Source organism: Lineus longissimus, chromosome 9 (assembly GCF_910592395.1).
Source record: "Lineus longissimus chromosome 9, tnLinLong1.2, whole genome shotgun sequence".
In the NCBI taxonomy this organism is placed as follows: domain Eukaryota; kingdom Metazoa; phylum Nemertea; class Pilidiophora; order Heteronemertea; family Lineidae; genus Lineus; species Lineus longissimus.
This window is the reverse complement of record NC_088316.1, coordinates 10374208-10400156: the sequence shown is the minus strand read 5'-3', so window position 1 is coordinate 10400156 and position 25949 is coordinate 10374208. Positions and strand designations below refer to the sequence as shown.

Sequence of the window (25949 nt, the reverse complement as noted above, 5' to 3'; positions counted from 1 at the left end):
TTGATAGTGCCTCATTTTGTCATATTGAAAAGTCAATTTGACCTCCACGTTTCATTTCATCTACCACTAGATCATTCCCAAGTGAGCACAATGTCCCCTGGACATTTCATTAATAATAAGCACTCTTTCAGTGCAATGATCAAGTTTATGTGGGTTCGTAACAAAGACTACTGTCAAAGTCATTCTGATTCAATATGGCGTCCTTGAAAACCAAGGAAAACAGTCTGATTCACCACTCTACCAGACCTACTGTATGTACTGGGCCGGCTGAATATAATTTTTTACTATCTTGAGAGGTTTGTCATGGCAATTCTTGTGGAATGTCTAAAAATACAAAGCTCCCACTATCTACCCTGTCGTTTTTGGGTTTCAAGCAAGACAAAAGAAATTGATTTCAATTCATTTGTTTTGGGCCATGGTGTCATCCATGCGAGTTTCAGAAAAATCGCCCTGGTAGCTTTTGCTAGAATTGCAATCCAAGGGAAAGATCCTTAAGCACTTAGCCCCTTTGCCTTTCAATCTCCCACTCACCCAATGTGTTTATTTGGGGTGTCGCCCATTTTTCGGGTTGCAAAGAACATGAAGAAACTTCGAAAGTGAAATAAGCAATTTTATGGTTTTAGACCAAGATGAACTGCAGAAAGAACTTCTCTTCCTATTAAGGCAAATCATAGCAATCGACAATCAACCAAAAATGTTTTGAGCTAAAGAAGCTGGGCCATTATGTAATTTTGTACATTGACGAGTCTGAATATTTTGTACATGTACGTGTACCTTTACACGGTTTGGTGTAAAACTCTAATTAGCTGGCATGTATCCTAGTTTTATGAAAACTGAATATTCAGCTCCCTGCTATCTGTAAATGTTATTGTGTTTCCTTAGGACTTTGAGCTTGACCTGCAGTTGTACGGAAAGGTGACTGAAGTAAGTAAAATGAGTGGTCTAGCCTGCTCTCAATCTGTTGATATTTATCAGTTAGAGTTAGGCCACCCCCGTCCTGAGGAAATCAGGGGTTAATGTTCACTTCTCTGGCCCTGCACACAAACCCCGGAGACATTCGCCCTCATTGAGTGAAGTACAGATGTACATCACATTTAACCCTTAAACGGCCAATCGCGGTTTTTAAATATCGGGAACAGTTCCTCGTACAGACACTAGAACCCTTAAATGCCAACCACGCTTATACGTGCGGTTTTTAAATTTCTCCCGCGGACGATCGTAGCTCAACTGGTAACGGCTCTAACGGAATCAATCTATCAAAATATTTGGTTCAACCTGGGAAATTCGGCACTATAAGGGTTAAGTCAGCAACGAGATAGCTATCAACTACCATACTTCTAATGATTTGTATGAATGGAAATCACTCTCAGAAATCTTAGAATCGAGGTTGCAGTACTTGACTCGAAGGAGACAATGCTGTCTATTAAATCAGCATGATCAAAACAATCAGGGAAATGCGAGTTTGGATATCATTGCTACTATGTCTTTGAAACTCCTACACTCAAATGTAAGCGATGCTCTGATTGGGTGCACTTACCTCTGCACTGGCCACTTCACCGAATGAGGGCCAATGTCTCATGGGTTTGTGTGCAGGGCCGGGGAAGCGAACATTAACCCCTGATATCCTCAGGATGGGCCACCCCTGAAGTATTCTTGCTTGCCATTGGTCCCATTGCATTTGTTTTATTTTTTTCAACAAACTGAATTACAGTAGAACCTCTCTACTAAGGACACCCTCGGGACTGACGAGTGCTGTCCCTAGTAGATAGGTGTCCTGATTAGAGAGGTCTAATTGAATGGAAACAACGAATTTGGGACCAAAACTAGCGTCCTCAATAGAGAGGTTGTCCTTAATAGAGAGGTGTCTGCTAAGGGAGGTTCCACTGTATTTGGATGAAAAAAATGGTAAGAAGTAAAAACATCAGGACAGGAGAAGCCAATAAACGTAAATAGGGAATGAGTCTAATTTGAGCGGGTGATGAAAAGATTCCTGATACAAGTGTGAATTAAACGGCATCGAGAGCATTTTAAGGGTGGACCAAATGCCAAACCAATACCAATAACCATGACATGACTCCTGCCACCATCAGGCTGTGTCCTGTAAGTTGGTCCTGGGTGTGCGCACTTATGAAAATTTCAAGTGCTCTTAATTTTGATTTAAACAAAATTCTTCCAAAATTTTATGTGTATCACGTTTATAGTTTAAAACGCTAACAAAATACAATAAATTTATGCAGTTTTAGCTTTTCTATTATAACAATACTAATCCCCCTGACAACCAACAATATGAACTGAGTAAAAAAGGGAATTTTAAATGGATTCCAAATTGACTTTTAATTTCAATTTGTAAAACATGAACAAATGGAAAGGCAGGTCTAGAGATTTCCCAGAAATTTTCTTTTCCCCACGATTAAGCCTGTCATATGCCTGTGAGAAAGTTGTAAGATCATCTCTTTATTGACCGTGATGACTGGACTATCATAGAGTGTAGACTCCCAGAAGCATGAAGCAAATCTCATTCTCTGCTGGTCTATAACACATAACACTTTTAAATAGTTTTCATGAGTGTTCAAGATAAAAAATCATTTGAACACAGTCGATGAACTTGAGCTATCCAATACTGCCTGTAACACTTGCATAGCTTGTTTGCTTAGGTCATGTACATGTAGGTAGTATTGCTGCCTTGCATGGCGGACAGAAATAAATCTTTGTCAAAGTTTAGTCTTGGCCAGAGAGCGCTATCTATAGCTACATTTAGGGCACATAATGATAATAATGAATAAAATGACACATTATAAAGTGCTCTTTTGTGGTTAGAACAAGCTAAGGGCACTGCCTCTCCTAAAAATTGTCTTCTAGCACTTAGATGCGTCTTCAGAGATCTCTTGATTGAAACCTAGTCTTGGGTATTTCTGACTTCTGTATATAGCTGAAAAAAGTTTCTACATGTGCCTTTCAATGTTTTTGAAAATTCGAGGATGTTTTTACAGTTAGAATGTTTCCCCAATTTTGTGTGTTGCATTCCACTTTGTTATAATTGTTTTTAACATTTTAAAGTGTGATCAGTTGAAATTTTCAACTTTTATTCCAGTGTGTTGATTTTCAATCAAACTACTTAGTTAAAAAATGTCTGTGTTCTAGACTTAGTGGACTAAAAGAAGAACAAAGACATTTTGAATACAGAACTACAGTCCAAATCACAAATGACCTCCACCCTACTTCGCTTCAGTGACGCGCAAGTTATGTGATGAGTTGCGCATTAATGACGCGCTTATCTCTATATGTTTCGCGTAAATTACGCGCGATCTACGTACTGGGTAGCGCATCAATAACACGCCAATGACGTGAATTTAAGGATGACAATTGTGATTTGGACAGTATTGTGACCAACACAAATCTTGCCTGGAGTGTCAGTGTGCAAACTTTCATGAAGTGTCAGTTATGTGTAGTTCCAGAATGTTGAGGGAACATAATATCACAAGACAAATTAAAGGAATGAAAAGTATCCTCAGTGTCACATGTACTCTTGGATATTTCTCAACTTAGAAAGGAACTGCCAAAAGTGTAGACAGTGTTATAGCCTGTTGATGTTGCTGGTTTGAGTGCCTATACTTGTTGGGAAAATTTTCAGATGAACTTGCATGGCATCAACTTTGCACTACAGAATGGGAACTTTCCTCAGCTTGTATATATCAGCACGTTGGTGATGATGATATGGTGGAAAGCTTTTACAGCATGCTCTGCTATCTGTGGAGCATATCTTCTGAAATGACATTGTTAGGCAAAGACCCTTTACAAACTACCTCACACTGAAAAAACTATAAAGCCAAACACGCTTTCACTGTGTGTTTTAAAATTAGGAAATTCAGGGCCAAGTATCGTAAAACTTTAATGCTTCTTCATATCTCCTATTTACACTCCATATCAATCAACTGGAAATGAGTAATATCCAGGAATGAGCATAACCAGAATGGTGTGGCATTATAGTATCGTGATGGGATGTGAATCGGTGAATATATAATATAGCATAGTGTCTGTCATTGTTCATGCTAGTGCGTTTGCAACTTTTATGAAATAGGACAATACTGACCCGAAAGTTATCACGCATGTGCGTGACGACCAGATGACCTTCAGCCTGGTTAACGTAGAGGTCACATTTAATGTGTGTCGCAGACGAACAAGTCTTTTCCAGAGAGAGGGCTACATAGCCAGCATTAACCTGGTCACTTTTATCCTCACCTGATTTCATGTCGAGTCCATGGTGACCTGCTTTTCAGGTGAATCTATATTAAGTTACGGCGAGTATTACCTCTCCCAAGGGGGGTGGGGGCAGGGGTAGCAAGGTGGAAGAGTATCCACCTCATGATCGAGAGGTTCTATGTTGGATTCCGGGCTGGGTTGCTTCTTGCATCCTCTCCTGGCAGAGTTGCCAAGAACTACTCTTTAAAGTCTTTTGGTGGAAACTTAGATTAAAAAAGACCTTCTTTGAGGAAGGTACTTCACCACTTGCCACCAGTTTTATATCATGGTTACATAACCACCACAAACGATACATTTTAATATGTCACCCTGCTTTACGATCTGACCTACTTTTCAAGGTCACTTGACAGAGGTCAAATTACTTGAATTGATCGTTTGGCGAAGGACTAAACCAGAATGAAATTTATGTACCAAAGGGCAGTCCGCTGAAAACAATGGCACCTAGCCATTTCATTTTATCTACGAAGGCTGATGATGGCCATCTGACTTCCACCATTACCTTTGCAAGCTTCTCCTAAAGCTTCTTTACATGCTGTGTAAACTCTCGCTGTAGAAATCTGCACATCAGATATATATCTAACGCTGTGTTTTCTTAACTTTGTACATGACAAAAGGACATATCAGGGATGCCACTACCCTTGTTAGAGCTGAAACCATTCCGGGTTAGTAGGTGTAGTTGTTCATGTCACCAGTAGGAGGCACTGCTTTGTATTTACTTCCTATTGAGAAAACCTTGTTCGCCCGAGTGTGCTTCATCTTAATTTGATAGTTGGTCACAATTCAACTGAAAGCTCATTCTGAAATTTGTTTTCGTCAGAATTTGAAAATCATTGCAAGCCATTTGAGTGCAGTGAGCAACAATTGTTAATCGGTAGTAATTTTATGGTCGTTTGCAAATTATCAGCACCAGTTTTGTCAACATAACCTCATCTGGAAAAAAGTCAATATTTGCTATGAGCATATTGATAGATGTCCTGAATTTTTTTGGTGCTACTAAAGAATTGCTGTGATTGCTGCAATAAAGAACTCGGCTCTACTAAAAAATTGTTCTAGATTTCTAGAGGAATATGAATTACAAAAAAAAAACACCTTTGACCAACTATCAAATTCATATGAAAGAAAAGTTATTTTTCATACTGTGATCTTTTTGCACGATAGGGACACTAATGTTAGCCTGTTGTAAGTCAGTGAGATTAATTGATCGCAGCACATTATTAGCACCCAGTCCTGATCGCCTACCAGTAGTGGCTGAGGCATCCGCCTCGGGACTGGGACTGTGGGAGGTCGAAGGAATACTGATCAGGCTTTTCATTAAACCCCTCACAACTGTCCTTGGAAATAACCCTCAGTCTCTTGATTTGAAATCCTGCTGCATGACTCTTCAAATTTAGGGAAGTCATTTGAATACCCTGGCAGATGGTCGATTTGTGTGATAGTGACAGTGAGATGAGCGATCACGAGAATTGAAGTGACTTCTTTGACCAAACGTCTTGCTTTATATTGTAATACCAGCTAAGTGTTCATTACTAGACCACAGACTAAAACAGCTCATTGACCACTTTGAAGACGCATAAGTTTGTAGAAACAATTTAGCCAAGTCAACCAGTTATTTTCCTGTATGTCTTATCCTGTACTGCGAGCTTCGCTTTCAACACACTATTTTCATGTGATACGATGTGACATGAAATAGTAAAGGTTTACATGCACGTGTACGTCATCATGCACGTGTACGTCATCGTGTACGTGTACATCATCGTGTATGTCATCATGCACGTGTACGTCAACATGTACAGTGTACATCATGTACGTGTACATCATTGTGTACGTGTACGTCGTCGTGTACATGTACGTCGTCGTGTATGTGTACGCCGCCGTGTACGTGTACGCCGCCCTGTACGTGTATGCCGCCGTGTACGTGTACGCCGCCCTGTACGTGTATGCCGTCGTGTACGTGTATGCCGTCGTGTACGTGTACGCCGTCGTGTACGTGTACGCCGCCGTGTACGTGTACGCCGTCATGTACGTGTATGCCGCCGTGTACTTGTACGCCGCCCTGTACGTGTATGCCGTCGTGTAAGTGTACGCCGTCGTGTACGTGTACGCCGGCGTGTACGTGTATGCCATCACATTGACCAAATGCCATCTTGACTTCATGTGTGATGTGGCATCCCTGATATCATGGTTGACGACCTTATCTCCCAATTGCTGATAGAGCCTGTCTGGCTGGTTACCATTATCTCTGGCACAGACAGGGGTGTCAGTATTGTCCAAAATAAGGGTGAGTGTGTGACACTGTCTAAATCTTGATCAGTTTATGAGGTGTCCATGACAATTATTTCTGGAGAGGTCTTAGAAAATGCTGATGGCTAAGAGCAACAAATACAGTACATTAACCCTTTTGCTGTTGGTGATTGCATAGCACGTCATACTTGTCCCCATGATTTGCGAGTGAACTGCACAGTACATCATGCCCTACCTTCGTTGTAAATTCATCAGCACCTTGCTGCAGCCTCTCTTAATGGCCAAACGCACTCGGGAAACTTAGTTTTATCCAGGTGCTATAGATGGCGACACCTTTGAATGTTATTTGCCCATATGAATGAAGTTAGCACTATTCAACGTCTCTGGACGGGTGGCATAGCTGCAGCAAAAGGGTTAATGAGTAGTCTTTAAGTATTTACTGAAACTCATTTTATGAAATAGCAAAGCAATCAAAAAGCAATCACAACTTCTTATGATTTGTTGTCCTGCTAATTGCATGACTTGTACATTTTACCGCCTAGTGTTACTATAATACTCACCTCAATAACCAGTTTAGTTTCCTTTGCGTTATGTTTTGACTTTGAGTCTTCTGCACATTGGTGTTATGTTTCTTATTTTTCTCTTTAGCTTCTGTTTGCATCAGTTAAATAGCATGTTGTTGTTTTTTCTGCTGATAATTGTGTCCACTACACTTTGATTGCCAGAGTGATTTGAAACAGTTACACATTACATTCAAAACATTTTCTAGTTAATGATGTAACAAAGTGACAAGTCATTTTGTCGAATGATGTCAAATTCATATCGGAAAAAAAAGGAAATTTTTCTTGCAAACCTTGAAATGCACTCTACCTCACAGCCAATGTTTACAAAGTCATGAGTCTGTGGTCTGTGGGTCATTGCATTGGTATTATCCTCCTATTGCAGGCCTTATTAATAGCCCTTAGAGCCCAAGCGGCCGATTTTAGGACCGCAACCCAGAGGCTCATAAACCTGAGCGGGAGCAAAATCAGCCGGGGAATCCCCATTTTTCAATTTCTATTAGTAATTCCAAGCAACAAATCAGCCAATCGGAAGCGTTGTTACAAATGATGCTTTGGTACTGCAGATTCAGCGTAGCTCAGAGAATTTTCTGCTTTTTACCGTGTCAATTTTGATCAAAATTTGACGAAATGGCAAGGAATTTTCAGGATTTTTCTCCCAGGCACCTAGGCTCACCGTAGGGGAGTCTATACAACACCGCAGTGTCCGTCGTCATCTGTATCCTGTTTCAAAAACAGTGGCACGTTTTTTAACTGCTAAAGTTATGAATTTGAAATTTGGTACACATTACTCCCTAAATCAGGTAACCTCTGACACCGAATTTCGGTCCTATCCGATTCTCAATTTGGCCACCAGGGGGCCATGATACATCACATGTAATACCGAATTTGGTTTGACCTATATGCTATACATGTAGCAAGTTTCTTAACCAGGATGAATTCCTAACCACCAAATATCTACACGGTGAGCACAATGGCCCTTTGGCCATTTCATCTTTAAACAATTCTCCGTCATCTTTTTGCAGAACTCCCTGGAAGAGGTGATAGCAGCCACCGCATACCTAGACCTATTCATCCGACAGATCACCGAGCCTGCTCTCATGCAGACGTTTCTCAAGTTCATCCTGATCGAGAAACATGACGAGATTGTCATCCTCGACTCGCTCATCACCAGGATCAATAGCAACTCTCGGGTATGGCCTCTTTGTAAACTCATAACGTCACAAGTGAATAGGAGTTTAAAATGGCCATTTCACAATGCAGAACTTGACTTTAACTTTATCTTGACCGTATTAAGTCTCCTGGGCTTAACTGAGGCAGATAAATGTTCATGTAATGCTGAGATAATGTTAATGCCAAGTTAGTGAATTGAATTGTTTCAAATCCCAGGCCCAGATGAAAATTGTATTTTGCATTGACCATGTTTTGCTATGAATAATGCTGGAAAAGATTGTGGAAAATTCCCCTTTAAAGGCTCAGGCTGTGATTCTGTGCCTTGAGCTTGCATATCGGATGGAAATTGTATAAAGGAGAGCATGCATTGTAATGTGATGAACCTACTTCTCTGATCTACTTTATACCGTAATCAAGAACCTTGATGAGACCGAATTTAAATGGGTACTCTTACAAGCGTTAAAATAAATTGAGGAGGAGGATCTCATCTACAATAGATTTTACCTTGCCAGATCAGGGAATGTTAGCATCAGGTATAAGACATGGTGTATGGAAAAATCAGTTTGCTAGGGGCAATTTTACGGGCATGAGGTAACTTGCTGAAGGAGTCAATTTTGTTGTGAAGATATTGCTTTAAAAAGCTTTTGTTTGTTGCTTTCAGTTATGCATGGTATCCTTAGCTCTGTTCAAAACCATGGTGGATCTGAACTGTGAAGAAGTCATGTTTCAACTTGTATTCAAGTAAGTTCAACAAGCTGATGCTATGTTTATACAAGGAAGACCCAGCATCTTGATCACTGTTATCAACTCTGCAGCATATGTATTATGCAACATATACATGTACATTGTGATATCTTCAAATCAATAAGAAACTTAAAGCGGCCTTCTCTCCTCTACAAATATTCTCAAAAGTACATTTCCCTGTGCTGTGAATATGGACTTGCCTCTTCCTGTTCTTTTGATGATAGGGCCTTGATTGGCTTAATTGTGCCCCTGTTGTAATGGGTAGACAATGATTTATAAGGATAAGTTGTTTGTGGTTTGTTCGGGTTGCACAGAGAGTTGTCCCTGATGTTTTTAAAAATGTAATTTCAAATTGCATCGGCGAATTTAAAACGGGTTTTATGTATCAACAATTTTCCTCATCCCAGATTGATTTTATGTGGACAAAGTGACTATCAGTTCGAAGGGAAAAACCCTTTTGGTATAATTTCTTCTTCATTATGATTCAGATCCTCAAACCTCTGTTGAGTCCTAGCTGGACCAGTTTCTCAAGCAGATTAAATACATATTGTCTTAAGATGATGATCAGTTGTGCTTACTAAAGGGGATGATGCCAAGCAGTACTGTTTGTGAACCTGGGTCCAGAACGACAGTTCCTTGAGCTATTTATCACCAATGTCATCCAAAGACATGTTATCAGCTTAGCTGCATCCCACCCAAACTTTTTACTCCAAATTCTTATCCACCTGATAAAGACTACTTGCCGTGAGCAGACGTTGAGTTTTTTGTTGCTCAATTAAATGATTTCTATCTAGCTGCTGTGGTTGTTGTTGTGTTGAAGCAACCAGCAACAAAAACTAAGTTATATGCAGCAAGCTTAAATGTAAAAGTTATGGTTAAATGAATAAATTGATTTCATTTTAGATACCTCATCCCCTGCACACATGTCATGGTCAGCCAAAAACGTTCGCTCAAAGAGATTGACATCTACAGCAAGACGGCAGAGAAGTTCCTGTCACTGACGCCGGCGTGCTGCCTGCCTGAGTGGAGTGACAGTCCACAGGGAACAAGTACGCCTGGTACTCCTGATCCCGCATCAAGGTTGGTATTTATGATGTCATATTCTCCTGAATTCTTTCTACAAGTTTATATGTATGTAGTTCAATTTGAGTGGCCAGAATGTGATTACTGAGACACTACTTTGAATGCTTTTCTATGCAATTGTACCTGTTTCCCATGGTTAAAAGCAGTAATGTCTCCCGTTTTCACTGACTGTCCCACCTACATTTTGTATTTTGCTTGAGTAAAGCATGGCCTTTGCACCAAAGGTTTTTGTCCGCTTTTTGTCTCAGCCACTTCTAAATCTCCTTGATAATAACTGTCATTTCATGGATCATTCTGCCTTACTCCATATTTTGGGTTTTCAGTTTTCAAATTTTATCCGAGGCAAACCTTGTTCACTTGACTTTCTGAATCCCCCTTGGGCCCTTGGAGAATTTCACTCTTGTCTGCTAGACTTTCTTGTGTTAGAATTTCTTTAGTAAAGTATAGTGCGATAAGTTCCTCAGAGAGTGTCGTGGAGTTTAACATTTTTTAATACAACTTTAAAAGCATATGGATGAAAAGAATATGAAGCTTTTCAAGATATTTGAGAGAAATAAAAGAGACCATCTTTGAGGAAGTGGACTCAGCTCCAAAAAGTGCTGGAATAAACCAGGTTTTAATTCTACAACATGAGCATTTCTCACTTGATCCCATTAAACCAGGGATTGGTTGTTTAAAAAACTTCTGTCACTTGCACCGACTTGACTTAGCGTTAAGTCTAATTGTGTTTAAACTGAAAGAAAAAAAGGCAGAGTTAAGTTAATACCGGCATTGCCCGGGTGGAATAAGGCAAGTTGGACAAAGATACTTCCCTGGAGTCTCAGGTGACAGTTGGGTTCAAACCAGGTACCTCTCGACTGCTAGCTGAGAGTCCCCGTCCTATTACAGCTAACAACAAATGTGACCCGCTCTACCAAAACTAGGCGCTTGTCGCATCTGAACTTGACAGGTTGATACGGACTTGTTGTTCATTTCCCTATTGTAGACCTTTTGTGAAATGTGACCAAATCAGTTTGTAATAGATTTCACAAAAGGTCTACAATAGGGAAATGAACAACAAGTCCGTATCAACCTGTCGAGTTCAGATGCGACAAGCGCCTAGTTTTGGTAGAGCGAGTCACAAATTATTTTCGGCGTCAACATTGGCAGTTGTCACATCTAAAATCTTGTAATTTATTTGACCGGTTCTTTTGTTTGCACTCTCTCTCTGTCTGCACTAGCAATGGAATTTTACGTTTTTGTTATTTCGACAATGTTTCTGCCAGGTTATCAACAACGCAGAGGGCATTTTCTAGATTTGGCCAGAAGTTGAAAGTTGAGTTAGATAGGGGGTGAGTTACAGTAAGAAGTAAAATCTAGTTAGTATAATACGTTTTTAACCTTATATGGATGACTCAATCATAACTTTGCCCTATACATACAGACACTATTCAGCTTACAAACACACTTTTGGACTAATATATTTCATGGAATCTAAATGGGGCTGGAATCTTGTTTATGTCTGGGCGAAGCTGAGGAGGGAGTTGGGGGCTGAGGACAGTGAAGTTGCCAGGCTGTATTCCTCCGCTCTAGCACTAAACTTATCAATCTCATTGCTGACACATACAGTAGAACCTCTCTATTAAGGACATCCTTGGGACTGACAAATGCTGTCCCTAATAGAGAGGTGTCCTGATTAGAGAGGTCAAATTGGAAGCAACCTATTTGAGACCAGAACTAGTGTCCTTAATAGAGAGGTTGTCCTTAATGGAGAGGTGTCCGTTAAGGGAGGTTCCACTGTATATGGAAGAACTGTTAAATTGAGTGAATGATAAAAGTATCATCTTTTCGTGGGGTGGTTCTAGCATAAATTGACTATAAAGGACTGCTTCCATCTGAGAGTTTTTGTTAAAATATGCCACAGTTGCTGTCGAGTTGCAATTTTTGCCTTTAAAATTTCCCCAGAGCAGCAAACTGAGATGGCTTCCCACTACAGTGGAATCAGGCCTTAAGTTTTGTTTGAGTTATTAGATTGTATTTGAGATAAAAATAAAGCACTGGAAGCACTTTAAAAAAAGCTTGAAATTGCACTTAGTCCCCTTAGGTTAGTTATTTTAGAAGCAGACAGCTTGTTTATAATTCAGCCTCTTAGACATAATCTCTTTACATTTGGGTACCCAGCACTGTGCTCCATTTTCCGACCTCTTTCAATTCTGTCTGATGCAGCAGCTGTTGTGATCATATGCACTGCAGCCAGTAATGCAACACACTGTATGTTTTAAAATTGTGATTTAATCGAAGAAAACACCACTTCATCTGACATTATCTGATATCATCAGTAATGATAATAGCCAGTTTGCTGTTTTGTTCAGGTATTTTGTCCGAATATTTTTGTTGTTGATTGTTTATGACATAACAACGCTCAAAGCACTGTCACTGCATGTCTACAGATACTCTGTAATATATGCTATGTTCAGGTATGACATGGAAGACCCTTCAAATTTCATCCAATTTTACAAAAACTAAAACTTTCCTCATATATCCCTGGGACATTTTGGGTAGCTAAGACCATTCATAATGATATCTGGCCAAATTTTCTTCAAAAGTTTTGTCAAATGTTGACTTTGCAACAAGATTTACCAACTGTCCTCATGTCAAACTGGTAAAGCACGCTTTCCTGTACATTGTTATGTGTATTGTACTACAATGCATGCAGACTTTTACATGCACATAACAATGTACAGGAGTGTGCTTTACCGGTTTGACATGAGGACAGTTGGTATCAAAAACTTTACTGCAAAGTCAACATTTGATAAAACTTTTGAAGAAAATTTTGCCAGATATCATTATGAATGGTCTTAGCTACCCAAAATGTCCCAGGGATATATGTGGAAAGTTTTAGCTTTTGTAAAATTGAATGAAATCTGAAGGGTCTTCCATGTCGTATCCGAACATAGTATTATAGAGTATCTGCAGACATGCAGTGAACAGTGGTCAAAGTTAGCGGTGTGCATACTCAAGTATTGGAAGTGATTATCCCCTTGTCTTTGCTCAGAATAGCTAGGGCAATGCCTGGGTACTGACTTTTCCTTCGAAAAATAATCCACTGATATCAAGCAAAAGGAACATTGGCCCAGACTGAGGGAATAAATGTCTTATCTTCTTTTAGCTGTTGCTGGTTGAAAAGAATTGATAATGCTGGTGGATTTTGATAGCTTATCAGGAACACACCGCACAACATAGGTGTATGTAAGAGCAATGTTGGATAATGTGATCAAAATTTGTTGGTGTCAAGCTGAAACTTTTCTGAAAAGTTGTGAGTGGGGGTCATTTTCTCTCATGAACAGTTTTTGCAATGCGTGCAGGTTGATAAATGTATAATTCTACTTCTTTGTGTCATCACAAGTTTTCAAGTCTGAAAGTTGTTTTAATGTTTTCAGTGGTGTGTGGTGTACATCAGAAAGTATTAAAACAGTGCAGCCCAAATGGCTTAAAGGCTTTGGGAACTTATGTAGCACAGTGTTAGGGGTGCATCGAATCAGGTAGGCTCCTCATTCGGGCCAAACTGATGGCTGAAATGTCATTTGATTTCTTTGAGTAGAATTCAGGCTTATATTATAGAATTATCTTGTGTCATCACCTTGGTTGGGAGGGTTAGTGTGCAGTATTGAGCTCAAATGATGTTATGTCAAGAACAACTTTGCAGTTTCTCGCTCCGTGGTGGATGCCCCACATGTGCAGTGTAATTTCTTTCTGGCGCAATGTCATTGAAAGTTTTTGTCCCAGAAAAACATGTTTTTTGTTCTCTCGAATTTTCCAAGAATTTTCGCAAAAAAAGAAGATAAATACATGTAGCACTCTTAATTGAGGGAAACACCGTGTCCAGATAACCCCGTATGCACTGTACATTCAGGAAACTTGAGTTGTTGGTCGAGCCAAATGTCAAGGTCATAGTGTCCGACAAAGGCACAGAACCTTTGGAATTGACTGCCATATTTTGTAAGGTATTTTTCTGCATTATTCCCTGTCACATTAATAAAGTTGTCATTTTAATCCTTCATTCCTATCATAATATTAATATTGTGGGTTTCGATCAGATTATGCCAGTCCTTAGTGTTTCCCCATGTTGTCTGTTGACTCTGCATCTCTCTGAACAACCAAGGTGATGGCTAACAATTTGCTTGTGTTGCGAATCCTTTTAGATACCTTTTTTATACAGATTCTTTCCTGTTCTGTTCTACCTGCAGCATTAGCCAGATTGCATCAGTTCTACCTACAGCATTAGCCAGATTGCATGATAGCATGTCTTTATCATATAATTTTATTATGTAATGCCTCTCGGGACTGAGAGTATAGTGTCTTTTTAAAGGAAGTTCAAAATTCTATACTTACAAATTTATACACTTTAAACAGTCTTGCCTATATGTTTTTGCTGTGAAACATTTTAATTTCACTCCGTATTTTTCATGAGGTGGGTTAGGTGCAAATGATTACTGTAAAATGCTAAATTTTCGTGGCCTTATTATTTTCACTGATTTCACAAAAAAAAACAAAATTTGCAAAAATAAAAATTGCAGAAGTTTTTTTTATTTGGAAGAAATCTTTCTTTATTTTGGTGATTTGCCCAAATTTGTGAAAATCATTTCTGAAGTTTTGGTAACTCACATTCTATTTTATTATCAAATAGCAATGAAATCATTAGGGGGAGCAAAGAGCAGTTTGAATCTAAGGGTTTACAAATTTCTAATCGTCCATGTGGTAGAGTTATGTCCAATAAAAATTAAAATGAAGGCCCACAGTGATCATTTTCTGTTAACAAAAATGTTCTGGTATTATAGGATGTGTAAGTTAACTTGTTTCCATCTTCATCAGCTAGAAAAAATGGCGCCGGTGGTAAATATATGCATTACCAGCCTTTAACGTCGGTCATTCAGAGCCTTGCGAGTCAAAAACACAATGTCAACAAGTTCTTACGAAAACTGATCTCTCCAGAAAAGTGATGTCCCAGTGACGTTTGTCGGCATCTCTTTGGGTACGGCCGAGTGCTCTCAGTCCTCCTATTGGTGTTAATGTAAATGATTTTGCTTGAGGTTACAATGTTGCATGAGTTTATTTGTTATTTATTACTAGTCTTAGGATATTCTATGTGCCCATGAATGTATTATCGACAACAAACAATTACAAACTTTCTCATTTGTCGTCTAGCGGTGTATTTACCTGAAATAATGCTTTTTACGGTCCTTTTCAATTGTTTTGCCAAAAATGATGATTGCCAGATAGTGCTCTTTTGACGCTGGTCTTGGTTGGGTCTAGCGAAGTTCAGCCAACCAGTACACTATTGGACTATCAAAGAGTCAGTAGAGTCAGCATTCAAAGTCGTGCGAAACAGTTTACCTTTGAGACACCAGCGGGATGAATTGAAACTGACCAAATTTCTGTGCCAAATTATTGCCGCATGAAAAACATTGGCCATTCATCGGACAATGACGTCAGGCCAAAAAGATACGTCGTCGCAACAGAGGTCATTATGACGTCATGTACAATCTTCTGATGTCACATGATGTAAACCGGGCCTCCATAGGCCAGTTTATTTTTTTTGGGGGGGGGGTAATGGCCAGCCAAACATAAATGTGTCCAGCCATGCGATTGATGTCCACTCGAGAGTTTCTGGGTCATTTAAAATGCTTACTATAATGACAATTACGAGAGAAGCGTAGATCTCAACTATTTATTTTTGGTACTCTTTCGTGCTGGCTTGTACTTTGTATTTTTGTAGAAATCACTAGAATACTTCAAAATTTAGAAAATAGAGCTGAAAGTACTCCCAAATCCGTTTGAAATTCTTTTTCAACTTTTTTGGGGTTGGCAGGTCAGGGTTATGTAGTTTTGTCAGATTGAATGATTCCTGCATGTTAAGACTGCTTTCATTGGTTTCTTTACCAAGTAGATAGAATTTCATTTGGGAGGTTGCATTGATGAGATATTTTGCAAGTCGTGTATGGCGATATCCACCCTTTTGGTGCAGACTTACCTTAAAAATTATGTTTGTTTAGACCACTATATCAAATTTGCTATTCTTGCTGAAAAAAGCATACAGGGTATTTAAAATTTCTATAAACACAAACAAACTTCTTCAAATGTGTTATAAATACAATGCTATGACACTATAGATAAACTGGCAGTTTTCAGCAGTTACAGGTAAAAGGTTTTGTAAAACCACCAACATGAATCAAGACGAAGGGGCCTACAGACTAAGTCACGTGTGGGATCAGAGTGTGTCCACTACGACAGCCAGCGGTCAGACTAACTTCTGAAGAAGAAGTGTAACCATTTGAAACGCCATGTTGCCGAATAAGTTTGATTGTGTATTAAGCTAACTTTTTTTATCTGTACAATTCACGATCAGATGAACATTTTCGCAGAGGTGAAAAAAAACCCTGCTTTTCTGTGGGTTATTTCTTAAAACTACTGAAGTTTTAATCAAGTCGTGCATGGACCTCCAGAAACAGAAATGATTGCTGGAACGAGGGACCATTGCTCATGTGAGTGATATACATATACAGTGGTGTCGAGTCCACTTCACGGTTTCCCACTTTTTGGGGTCGTCAAAATATGTATAATCATTAGGAGTTCCTGCCCCTTGAACATGCATTACAATATTTCAACCCTATGGCTCATACAAAGATTTTACAAAAGCATCTTTCTTTGAAAGACAATTTTTATTTTTGCAGAATGCTTTCAGAAATATAAAGAAATAGTTTTTTATTCGCGGATCTTTGTAGGTTTACCAGGACAGAATTCTGTTGTGTGGAATGGCTTGGCTTGTTACAGTTGATACCTGTGCCATATCTCCCAAATTAGCATTCGTCACTTATTTCAACAATCATTGCTGAGCTGATAATGTGTGCACACAACAATTAATAAAAGCTTCGATTGTTCAATCTGAAATCGTTGTGGTGGGTTGGTCTTAAAGTTAGAAGAGGAATGCTCCAGATGGGAAAATCCTGCATATTCACAAAACCTTTCCTTTCAAATTCATCTCCCTTGTCTGAATTGCTATGGCAGACACACTGTTGGCACCTGAGCTTTGTCCATTACATATTAAAGTAAACACCCTTTCAACATTCTTTTTTGCACAACCTATTGTAAAATTATGCTTCTCTTTCTAAATGCACATTCTATTTATGTTATTAGTTTTTCGTTTGGAGAGAGGGACAACCAGTTTGATTGAATTTCAGTTAACCAGAATATGTTTCAATTCTGTATTGTAATTGCTGAAGAATAGCATTCAGATTTTTTTAACTCGTCTTTTGTTTTGGTCGATCTAAGATATACACTTAAGATATACGCTATGATAAACGCTTACTGTCAATGCGTGTCCCCATGATCTATGACTTAGCGAAAAGAGTTCCAGACTCGTGGCCTACAAGTCATGGGTTTCATTCCCTACCAAGCCACAACTCTTAATATCGTATGTTTAGTGTTGCACTTGCTGCTGCTCTTCAACACTCCAAGTGGACTTTGAGATGCTGAGGCACTTAGCCTGAGCAAGTATTTGACTGAAGAGCCTTGCCCAAGTGCAGAATCAAAGCCTCTCTAGTGTAACTTATTTTCTGTCAGCAATGACAGTCCCTGCTCCACTCATTAAAAGGGTTAATCCTTTGTTCACAGCAATTAATTTCAGAATTCTATACATGTATCTTTGACAGGACTTCATCTCAAGCCTCGTCCCCAGAGCATGGTCACAAGACAGCATTCCCCCCAGGAAGCTTTGGTAGCAAGTTGGAACATTACGAGACAAACTATATGGATTACTTGAAGGACTCGCGTGAGCGGGTATTCCGATGTGCCAAGTCCTGTCAGTGTTGGTCAGCACCCTATGACGGTGAAAACCCATCACCAGAAAGCATGTGGAAATCAACTCTATCGAATGACAAACTAAAATCAGTGGATAGCGTGTTTTTGAACTCGACTGAGAGTACTGGTAGTACTGGTAGTAGTAGTACCAGTGCTACGGGTGCCAAAGGTATGTCGTTGAAGAGTCAGGATGTAACCCGGAGGCGTTTTAGTGATGCGAGTGTTGACAGTTTGAAAATCCAGTCGCATGGCCAGAATGTCGGTGATTCTAAAAGGAAGAGTATTGATATATCTGCGAGGACTCTAGCCGGAGGAATAAGTGCAATAAATCTGCCTCAAGATAAACTGAAGTCTAGTTCGCCATCTGCATTGAAAGATATTGTACCAAAGACAAAATCTGGTGAAAACCCAGACGAATCTGAAATGCCTTCAAATAGTAATAAAAGTGATGCAATGCTTCCCAAGGAAGTCGGTAAAAGTAGTGATGTGCCTACAACACCATCTGGTGATAGTGTCAGGACTAGAAGCAGCAGCTGTGTGTCGACGCCAGATGATTCTGATATGAGTGGGTTCATCCTTACGCTAAAACGGGTTCGTACGCCCGTGGAAATCTGTGATAATCTTGAGGATAGTTTCATTGAGCTGGACTCTCTGATCGAAGATCTGAATATCCCCGAAAATATACGAGAAAGAAGTCTCAGCAAGCGTACTGACTCGGTGTCATTACCTAACTTTACCCAGTCGAACACAAGTGATTTAGTCAGGCCGACTGCGGTGATTGTCAGCGGTCCTGATGGTGATAAGCGTGACCGAAGCGTTTCAGTGAAAAGTGACATGTCTGATACATTATGTGAATTTGATACGAATGCGAGTGCGCATGAGACGTTGCAGACGATTCCTCAGCAGCCTTCCTCCACGTCGCGTGAGGCAAGTCCTGAAGCCAGTGCGGCTATGGCCCAGCCCGTCACATCTATGCCAACCATACCCAAATCTCTCATGCCATTTATGCAAGACAAACCTTACAATATGTGCACTCCTAATATTGGTAAGTACTAGTGTTAGTTAATGATAATAATCATGAGATTAATATAGTGCTAAATCCAACTGCTTTCAGTCCCGCAAAGTTGACTTCCATATACAGACAGACCTGGAAAATCTTCCTTGGTTGATAGTTTATGAAATCTGTAATGGCTGCCGACTCGAAAGAGTCTACTTGAACAAAAACACAGGCTCCCTAGCTGCAGTGACCAATCCCCTGATATAGTCACTTTCCAATGTGCAGTCACAGCGGCCACTGACTGTGTTTTGAACTCGGCCCCTCTTGCTTCACCATGCAGTCACTTGGCTTGATAATGTATGATAGATATCTGGTAAACACATAAATTTGTTGCAAATTGAAAACAAACGTTCTCTAACGTTCTTTTATTTCAGGTCCGTTCCTGTCTGTGCTGCTCCACAAACTGGACAGCCTTATGCAGAACACGCTGTATGTCAACCTACTGCTGACAGGACTGATCACACGACTCGCCTGTTACCCTCAGTCGCTCCTCCGGTCCTTTCTCCTCAATCACAGCCTCGTCTTTCAGCCTTCCATCAAATCTCTTGTCCAGGTATGTATTCGATGATAGACGAATCCCAATTAGACCAGTGTTGGCACCATTGGGCTTATCAGGCCAATGATACGCTGCAAGCCTTGCGCAGAAGGATACTGTAAAACCATCAATATTTTGCACCACTTTATTTTTTTCCAATTTGAAAAAATAGGGTAGAATGGGGTAATTGTAGTCCCGGTTTATTTATAGCCCCTGCATTGTTTGATGCATGGGGATATCAATCAATATCATAAGCAGGGGCTATAATTACCCGATTCTATTTCTACCTTATCTGAAATTGAAAAAAATAAAATTTTCCCAATTTTTGTTTAGATATGTGACAACAATTCTTTCTGTTTTTCCAATAAAAAATATTTGTTACCAATTTTTATTTTCTAGAATTTAGGGAAACTTTGAAAATTCACAGTTTACAGTATCTGCCTGAGCTAGATGGAAAAAAGTCCTCTTGAAGGGAAATTTTTCTGCATACCAACTTGGTCAAAACAATGTTAGGCCAAGTACATCTTTGATGAATTTGACCTCTTTGTCCTAAAATATTTAAACATGTCACGTCACGTCACAAATGTACGCGTTAGATGACAATGTTCAAATGGCAATCGAAGAAAATGTGCACTAACTGGGAAAAGTGGCAGAGATTTTTATTGGTAATAGATGGTTATAGCTAGAGGCAAAAAAATAGGCTGTAGCTATTCTCACCAGACCATACCCTATTCCACACAGGCTGTACTTGCGTGAGAGTGGATCGGGCATGCACAGTTACGAAAAATACAACTTTATTTGATGAATGCAACGTTGTCCCTGTCGCCGGAATAGAGTACATTATTCTGTCATGATCAGTTCAAAATATCGAGTTGAAAGCTGGGGTGACAATGGTGGGGGCACGAATGCCAAGTCCAATTTCGACGATGTGCATGCACTACCAAAATTTGCACAAAAATAGCCTACTAGAATTGTTTATTGTCACAAAAGAAGACCCATAGCAAAAAAGCTTGCAATAGCGTTTTTTGATGAATAAGCTTTAGCTGAAGAAAGAGATATGTGACTCACCATGGCAAAATGAGTCGCTTGTCGCGCAGAAGATGAGCCTAAAATGACACCTGGACATAATAGAAGAAATTGATATACTCGGATTTCACAAAAGGCAGACAATAGTGAAATGAACAACCAGTCTGTCTCAACCTGTCAAGCTCAGAGCGACATGCGACTCATTTTGCCATGGCGGGTCACATATGACCTAATTTGCTTTGTTTAGTTTGCATAATTGTGCCAGCGTGCAGATATGCATAACTTTGTCGCATATTTCAGGAGTTGAGATTTATTTTTGGGTTCATAAGCATGTGTCATTTTTAGCGTTAAAGGGGTACGCCGTTCGTAATTACTTGTGGTCCAGAAATCCACTAATACACAATGCCGTAGTGCAGTTATTATGAATACGAATTTCTTGAAAATTGGTATTTATAGTAATATCTGTCTACACAAAGGCAATGCTGAAAATTTTATTCAGTATGTATTTTCACAATTGAAAGTATTAAAACTCAATTACAAATTCAAAATTTTTTACAAACAGCATAGGCCTTTAAGCCATTTAGTTCTAACTCGATCCTAAAAAATTTAAAATTTTAGTATACATGTAGGAACCTGGAGTGATTGTGCATTATGAATACAGATACAGTGTGAATTGTGAATGATACTGTGTGTCATTGTACCCGTCCCCCAATCGTTTGGCCACGGGTACTCCAGTGGTGGTATTTGAAATCGTCTTTGCCTATCTCGCGAGTGGTTGGGAATTTCCTGAAAAGCTGAGGAAAATGACATAACTGTATAAAGGAGGCTCCATTTACCGTAACACTCGTGGCTAAATTACTAACCCCAAGTGCTTATCAAGCAGCAAAAACATCAAAGTGGATTGCACATTGTTGGGGCAGAGGGAGTTTGACGTAGAATACAGTTTGATTATTTCCATAATGTTTTCTCCAGAATGCTTTATAACATAGCAAAATGCCAAACCTCATTTTTAGCCAGGGTTCTGTTGTTTACTAGTGTACTTCTGTAGTAGATGGAATGATAACATTGCTGTATTTGTTAATTAGCTTCTGAAGCTTAAGCATGCTAGCTTGTTTTAATTTCAGGCGTTCGGTTTATGCCAGGTAGGGCTGGGTTAGGCATCAAAAATGTAATAATATTAAAGCTAATCTAGATGCTGGTCAGACACTCTAAGACTTGAGACTTTTGCCCCTGATCTAGTTTTCTTTTCCAACGAATGTCAAAATCTTTCTGGGCTAAATTTTTCCAATGATTGGTCACTATTCTGCCTATGGCAGTGAGTTGAGGATAAGGCCATGTTTGATTGTTATAGTCACATTTGTAACATAAAATCCATTGAAGGCAAGATAGACCAAACATTGGTGTCACACAACCTTGGTTTCATTTCTAACACAACATGAGGTATCTGGTTAAGGCACTGGCAAATAGAAGGCAATGCCACTTCTCATCAAACATTTATACTCTGGCCAGTGACATGAACAATGGCTCATTGGCTGAATGAAAAAATGGCATTTCCATTGAAAAATTTTGGAAGTTGCGATAGCTCTACTGAATTGGTTTTGTGAGGAAGGAGACCTGTTACTTGAACACACCACACTGTCAACCCATCTTCTGAATCTTTCAGTTCCTGAAATGCTGTGAGCAAAGAGACGAAAATAAGGGTCCTGCCAATTTCAGTACTGGTAAATTTTTGTTGTTACGGTTGACATAACATAAGATTAAATCAGGAACAAAAAGTCTTGACGTCTTTAGCTGTCTTTCTATAGATGCGCTAACCATAGGCTGTGATATAATCAAGGTACTAATATTGAATGCAATCAAGCCTGTTCGTTGATATTCATACCATTCCCATTCAGCAGGCAATCACGTTTTCCTTGTTTTTCGTGTCTGGAGGAGCAGGGGTAATTTGTGGGCTGGTGCTGTAGTTCAGTGCCCCTGGGTTAGAGGGGGCTTTTGATACACATCCTCAACTGTACTCAACATGGTTTTAGATTGTTTATTGTTTGTGTACATTTTCTGATGTAGTCAAGAATGCACCTTTCCGGGAAACTCTGAATAAATCATAGTACCATCTTGGCAATAACCTACCACTCCGCATTAAAAGCGCAGAAAAGTGAATGATTTTCAATCTTCTAATCAACATGATTAATAGAATGTTTGATTGGTTAGTTTGAAAAAACTAATTGGATCTTGATTATGCAGGTATAAATTTATTCTAACAGTTATTCAACACTGATGTTAACTTCTGTCAGTGATAAAACCTCTGGTATGGGATGACTCTTCGTTAAGTTTAGCAAGGTCCCTTGTCTTTTTAGCTCACCTCTTAGCAGAGGTGAGCTTATCCCATACCGTAGCGTCCGTCGTCGTCGTCGTCCGTCGTCCGTTAGCAGGGCACGTTTCGTAACTGTTAGAGCTATTGAGTTGAAACTTGGTACACATGTACCCTTATGTAATGACACCTTGGAGACCAAGCTTCGGTCCGATTCGTTTCATGGTTTGGCCACCAGGGGGCCAAACGTTAAAAGTGAAAATATGCAATATCTCCCTTAATAGTAGTCGGGAAATTTTGAAAAAAATATGGTAGGTACTTCTAGCAAAGGTGCATCATATATCCTCCGTGTTTTGATTTGACCTCCTTTTCAAGGTCACAGAGGTCAAATGGTGTAAATTGGCCGTTAGGATGTAACGATGGCACGTTTCTAAACTGCAATGACTATTGATACCAAATTTGGTACACATTTACCCCTTAGTCAGGTGATCTCAGGGACCGCAGTTTGGTCCAATATGATTCACCACTTGACCACCAGGGGGCAAAATCCAAAAACCTTAAAAATGTGTTTATTCCTTAACTTCTTGCCCGATTGCCACCAATTTGATATCATGGGTACATCTAACCACCATACAGTATATGTCACACAGGTTTTTAATTTGACCTTCTTGTCAAGGTCACAGAGGTCAAATGGCGTAAATTCGCCGTCAGGCCATAACTATGGCACGTTTCTTAACTGCAATGACTATTGATCACAAGTTAAGTACACATGTACCCCTTGGTCAGGTGATCTCAGGTACCGAAGTTTGGTGCGATCTGATTTGCCGTTTGGCCTCCAGGGAGGGGGCCAAATCCTAAATTCTTCAAAATGCCATTATTAGACCATATCCACAACTCCGTGGATATGGTCTATTGTTTTTACTGAGCCATCGCCAGGACCCGAGGGATGTGGTTTTCGACACGTATCTCCGAAACTGCCGCACGGAATGACCTGAAATTTGGTTAGGTTACGTTTCATAACCTGCTAACGAACAACGTGTACTTTATTTTTGCAGCCGTTGCTTACTTTTTTAGTTTTCGGGTGATTTTTGATGAAAATCGCCGGTTCTGAACCGTTCCGGTAATAGCACTGCCTCCCGCGTTTTTACCGATTAGGCAAGTTGCTCAACGTTGATCTGTCCCGACCTGAACAGGTGGGAGCATACCCGCTACATGGAAGAGCCAACAGACATTTCGTCTACGCATTCTAGACTGGGTGAGTGTGATTTTTTCGTGATTGTAATCGCCCTCAAATTTGTGTTGAAACACTGCATCAGACAAAATTAACTCATCAGAGGTCAAGAAAAGGATCTTAAGAATATATATTCGCTGTTAGTTTGGGTGATTATAGGGAGCACGTCCATCTTTTGAGGCAAACTTGTCATCCGAAAGTTTCCGGATCCCCGCAATGGCGGATATACATTCATCAAAAAAATTACGAATTCGGGCAAGTTTCATCAAACTGTGCGCCTTAAACACCTAAGAATGTCTCAAAATCACCCAGACTCTACACATGAGATATACCTTCACTGAAAATAATTGCTAAAACCTCGCTTAACGTGTCGCGAGTGCTGAAAGCAACAGTTTTGGAGATCGTTTTTCTGTACATCCTGCTCACTCCTGTAGAAATGTACAGTAAAGCACGTATACACGTGCAGTGTAAATGGACACACGAATGTACACACCTTCTGAAAATATTGTCAGCAAAGGTGATAAGTGTTTGTTCTGAATTATGACAATGAAATTCATAGACTATTAGCAGGTAGTCAGTGTCTGTTGGTCTGAATAATGAATGATAAAACTTCTGGTGAAGTTAAAATATTTCCTCGCTCTGTTTTACAGCCTGACGCAGTGACGGGGATGATCAGCATCTGTTCTGTTCTGCGACCGCATCAGTCACGGATATAGGAGCCTTGACCACGAGGAGCTGATGAGGCAAAGTCGTATAACCGTCTTAACCTTGGCATCGGTGCAGTGCTGAATTTGCCGTCCGAAGACAAACCAGTATAATATTCCAGCCGTATTTCGTTCTTTTCACTGTAATACTTTCACTTCAAAAAGACTGAATAAATAAACCTACTGTGGCAGTTAGTTTAAAAAGATATTATTGCATTTTACGTTTTTACTCTTAGTGCTGATCGGTCATACCCCTTGGGCCTGGCCGTAACCTTGCATACTGGTTGTCTCGATGCTGTATGCTATGACCATGTATATATCTACTGGACTGGTTTGTTGCACCATGTCGAAGGAATTTTATGTAGAGATCAAGACACTTCCCTCACATCACAATCTACACCTCAAAAGAATGGTTGTAAAAATCCTTGCCATGATTCCCGGTTGCCCCTATGTTGTGACCATGCATGCATCAATGGCCTGGGATGTTGCAACCTACACTTCAAAGGAATGCGAAGTCTAAATCACATTTATTTTTTGTCCCCAGGTTGTGACTTTCCTAACAGCAATTGCAGACCATATCCCTGGTGATAGTGTTTTGTCATCTTAAAAATGAGCACCAGGACAAAGCACCAAAAACCTGCCACTTAAGATCAGATCAGAAGTTACCTACGTGGTGCCAGTACCCACAAGTGCATGATTGACACCTAGATCATTTGAAGAAAAAATTGGCAGCAAAACCAGGTGTGCATGGAGGGAGGTATTATAATATAAATACTGTGGAGACGCAATGTATTATTGGTCGTCCCAACATTGGGAGCTTTCATCCCCACCAGCCATATCAGATGGCCAACTGGTTTCCCTCACTCGACCAGAAAACTCATCAAAAGATACGAAAGATGTTGAGATTCAGATTACATTTGCTTGTTGTCTGCTGGATTCTGACCATCCATATGCTGAGTTGTTGCAGTCCCAGAACCATCGCTAATTCTAGTATTTATGATGCACCTACTGTCACAACCTAATTCAGCTGGTTATTCAGGGTTATTTGCCTCTGATTTATCTGGTTATATCCTGGTGCAAACCTAATTTCTCAACATGACAAAATACTTTCACCAGGGATATGGTCTGCAATTTGCTGTTAGGCGAATTGCCCAATACTAGTTCCTAGTAATGACTTGCACGATTGGCACC

General features: G+C 39.8%; 1 protein-coding gene across 4 annotated transcripts in view; it reads left to right on the top strand.

Moving 5' to 3' along the window:
* Positions 1 to 25949, top strand: part of LOC135493186 (FHF complex subunit HOOK-interacting protein 1B-like) — a 51058-nt gene that overhangs the window by 14580 nt on the left and 10529 nt on the right. The window contains exons 5-11 of one of the 4 annotated variants that reach the window (XM_064780235.1): positions 883 to 924; positions 8087 to 8254; positions 8896 to 8975; positions 9882 to 10058; positions 13481 to 13582; positions 17750 to 18942; positions 19329 to 19507. In XM_064780235.1, coding sequence (XP_064636305.1) covers positions 883 to 924; positions 8087 to 8254; positions 8896 to 8975; positions 9882 to 10058; positions 13481 to 13582; positions 17750 to 18942; positions 19329 to 19507 — 1941 coding nt within the window. Of the gene's footprint in view, positions 1 to 882; positions 925 to 8086; positions 8255 to 8895; positions 8976 to 9881; positions 10059 to 11326; positions 11393 to 13480; positions 13583 to 17749; positions 18943 to 19328; positions 19508 to 25949 lie in introns of all 4 variants that reach the window. The other 3 variants (XM_064780237.1, XM_064780236.1, XM_064780238.1) reach the window with 3 other exon arrangements.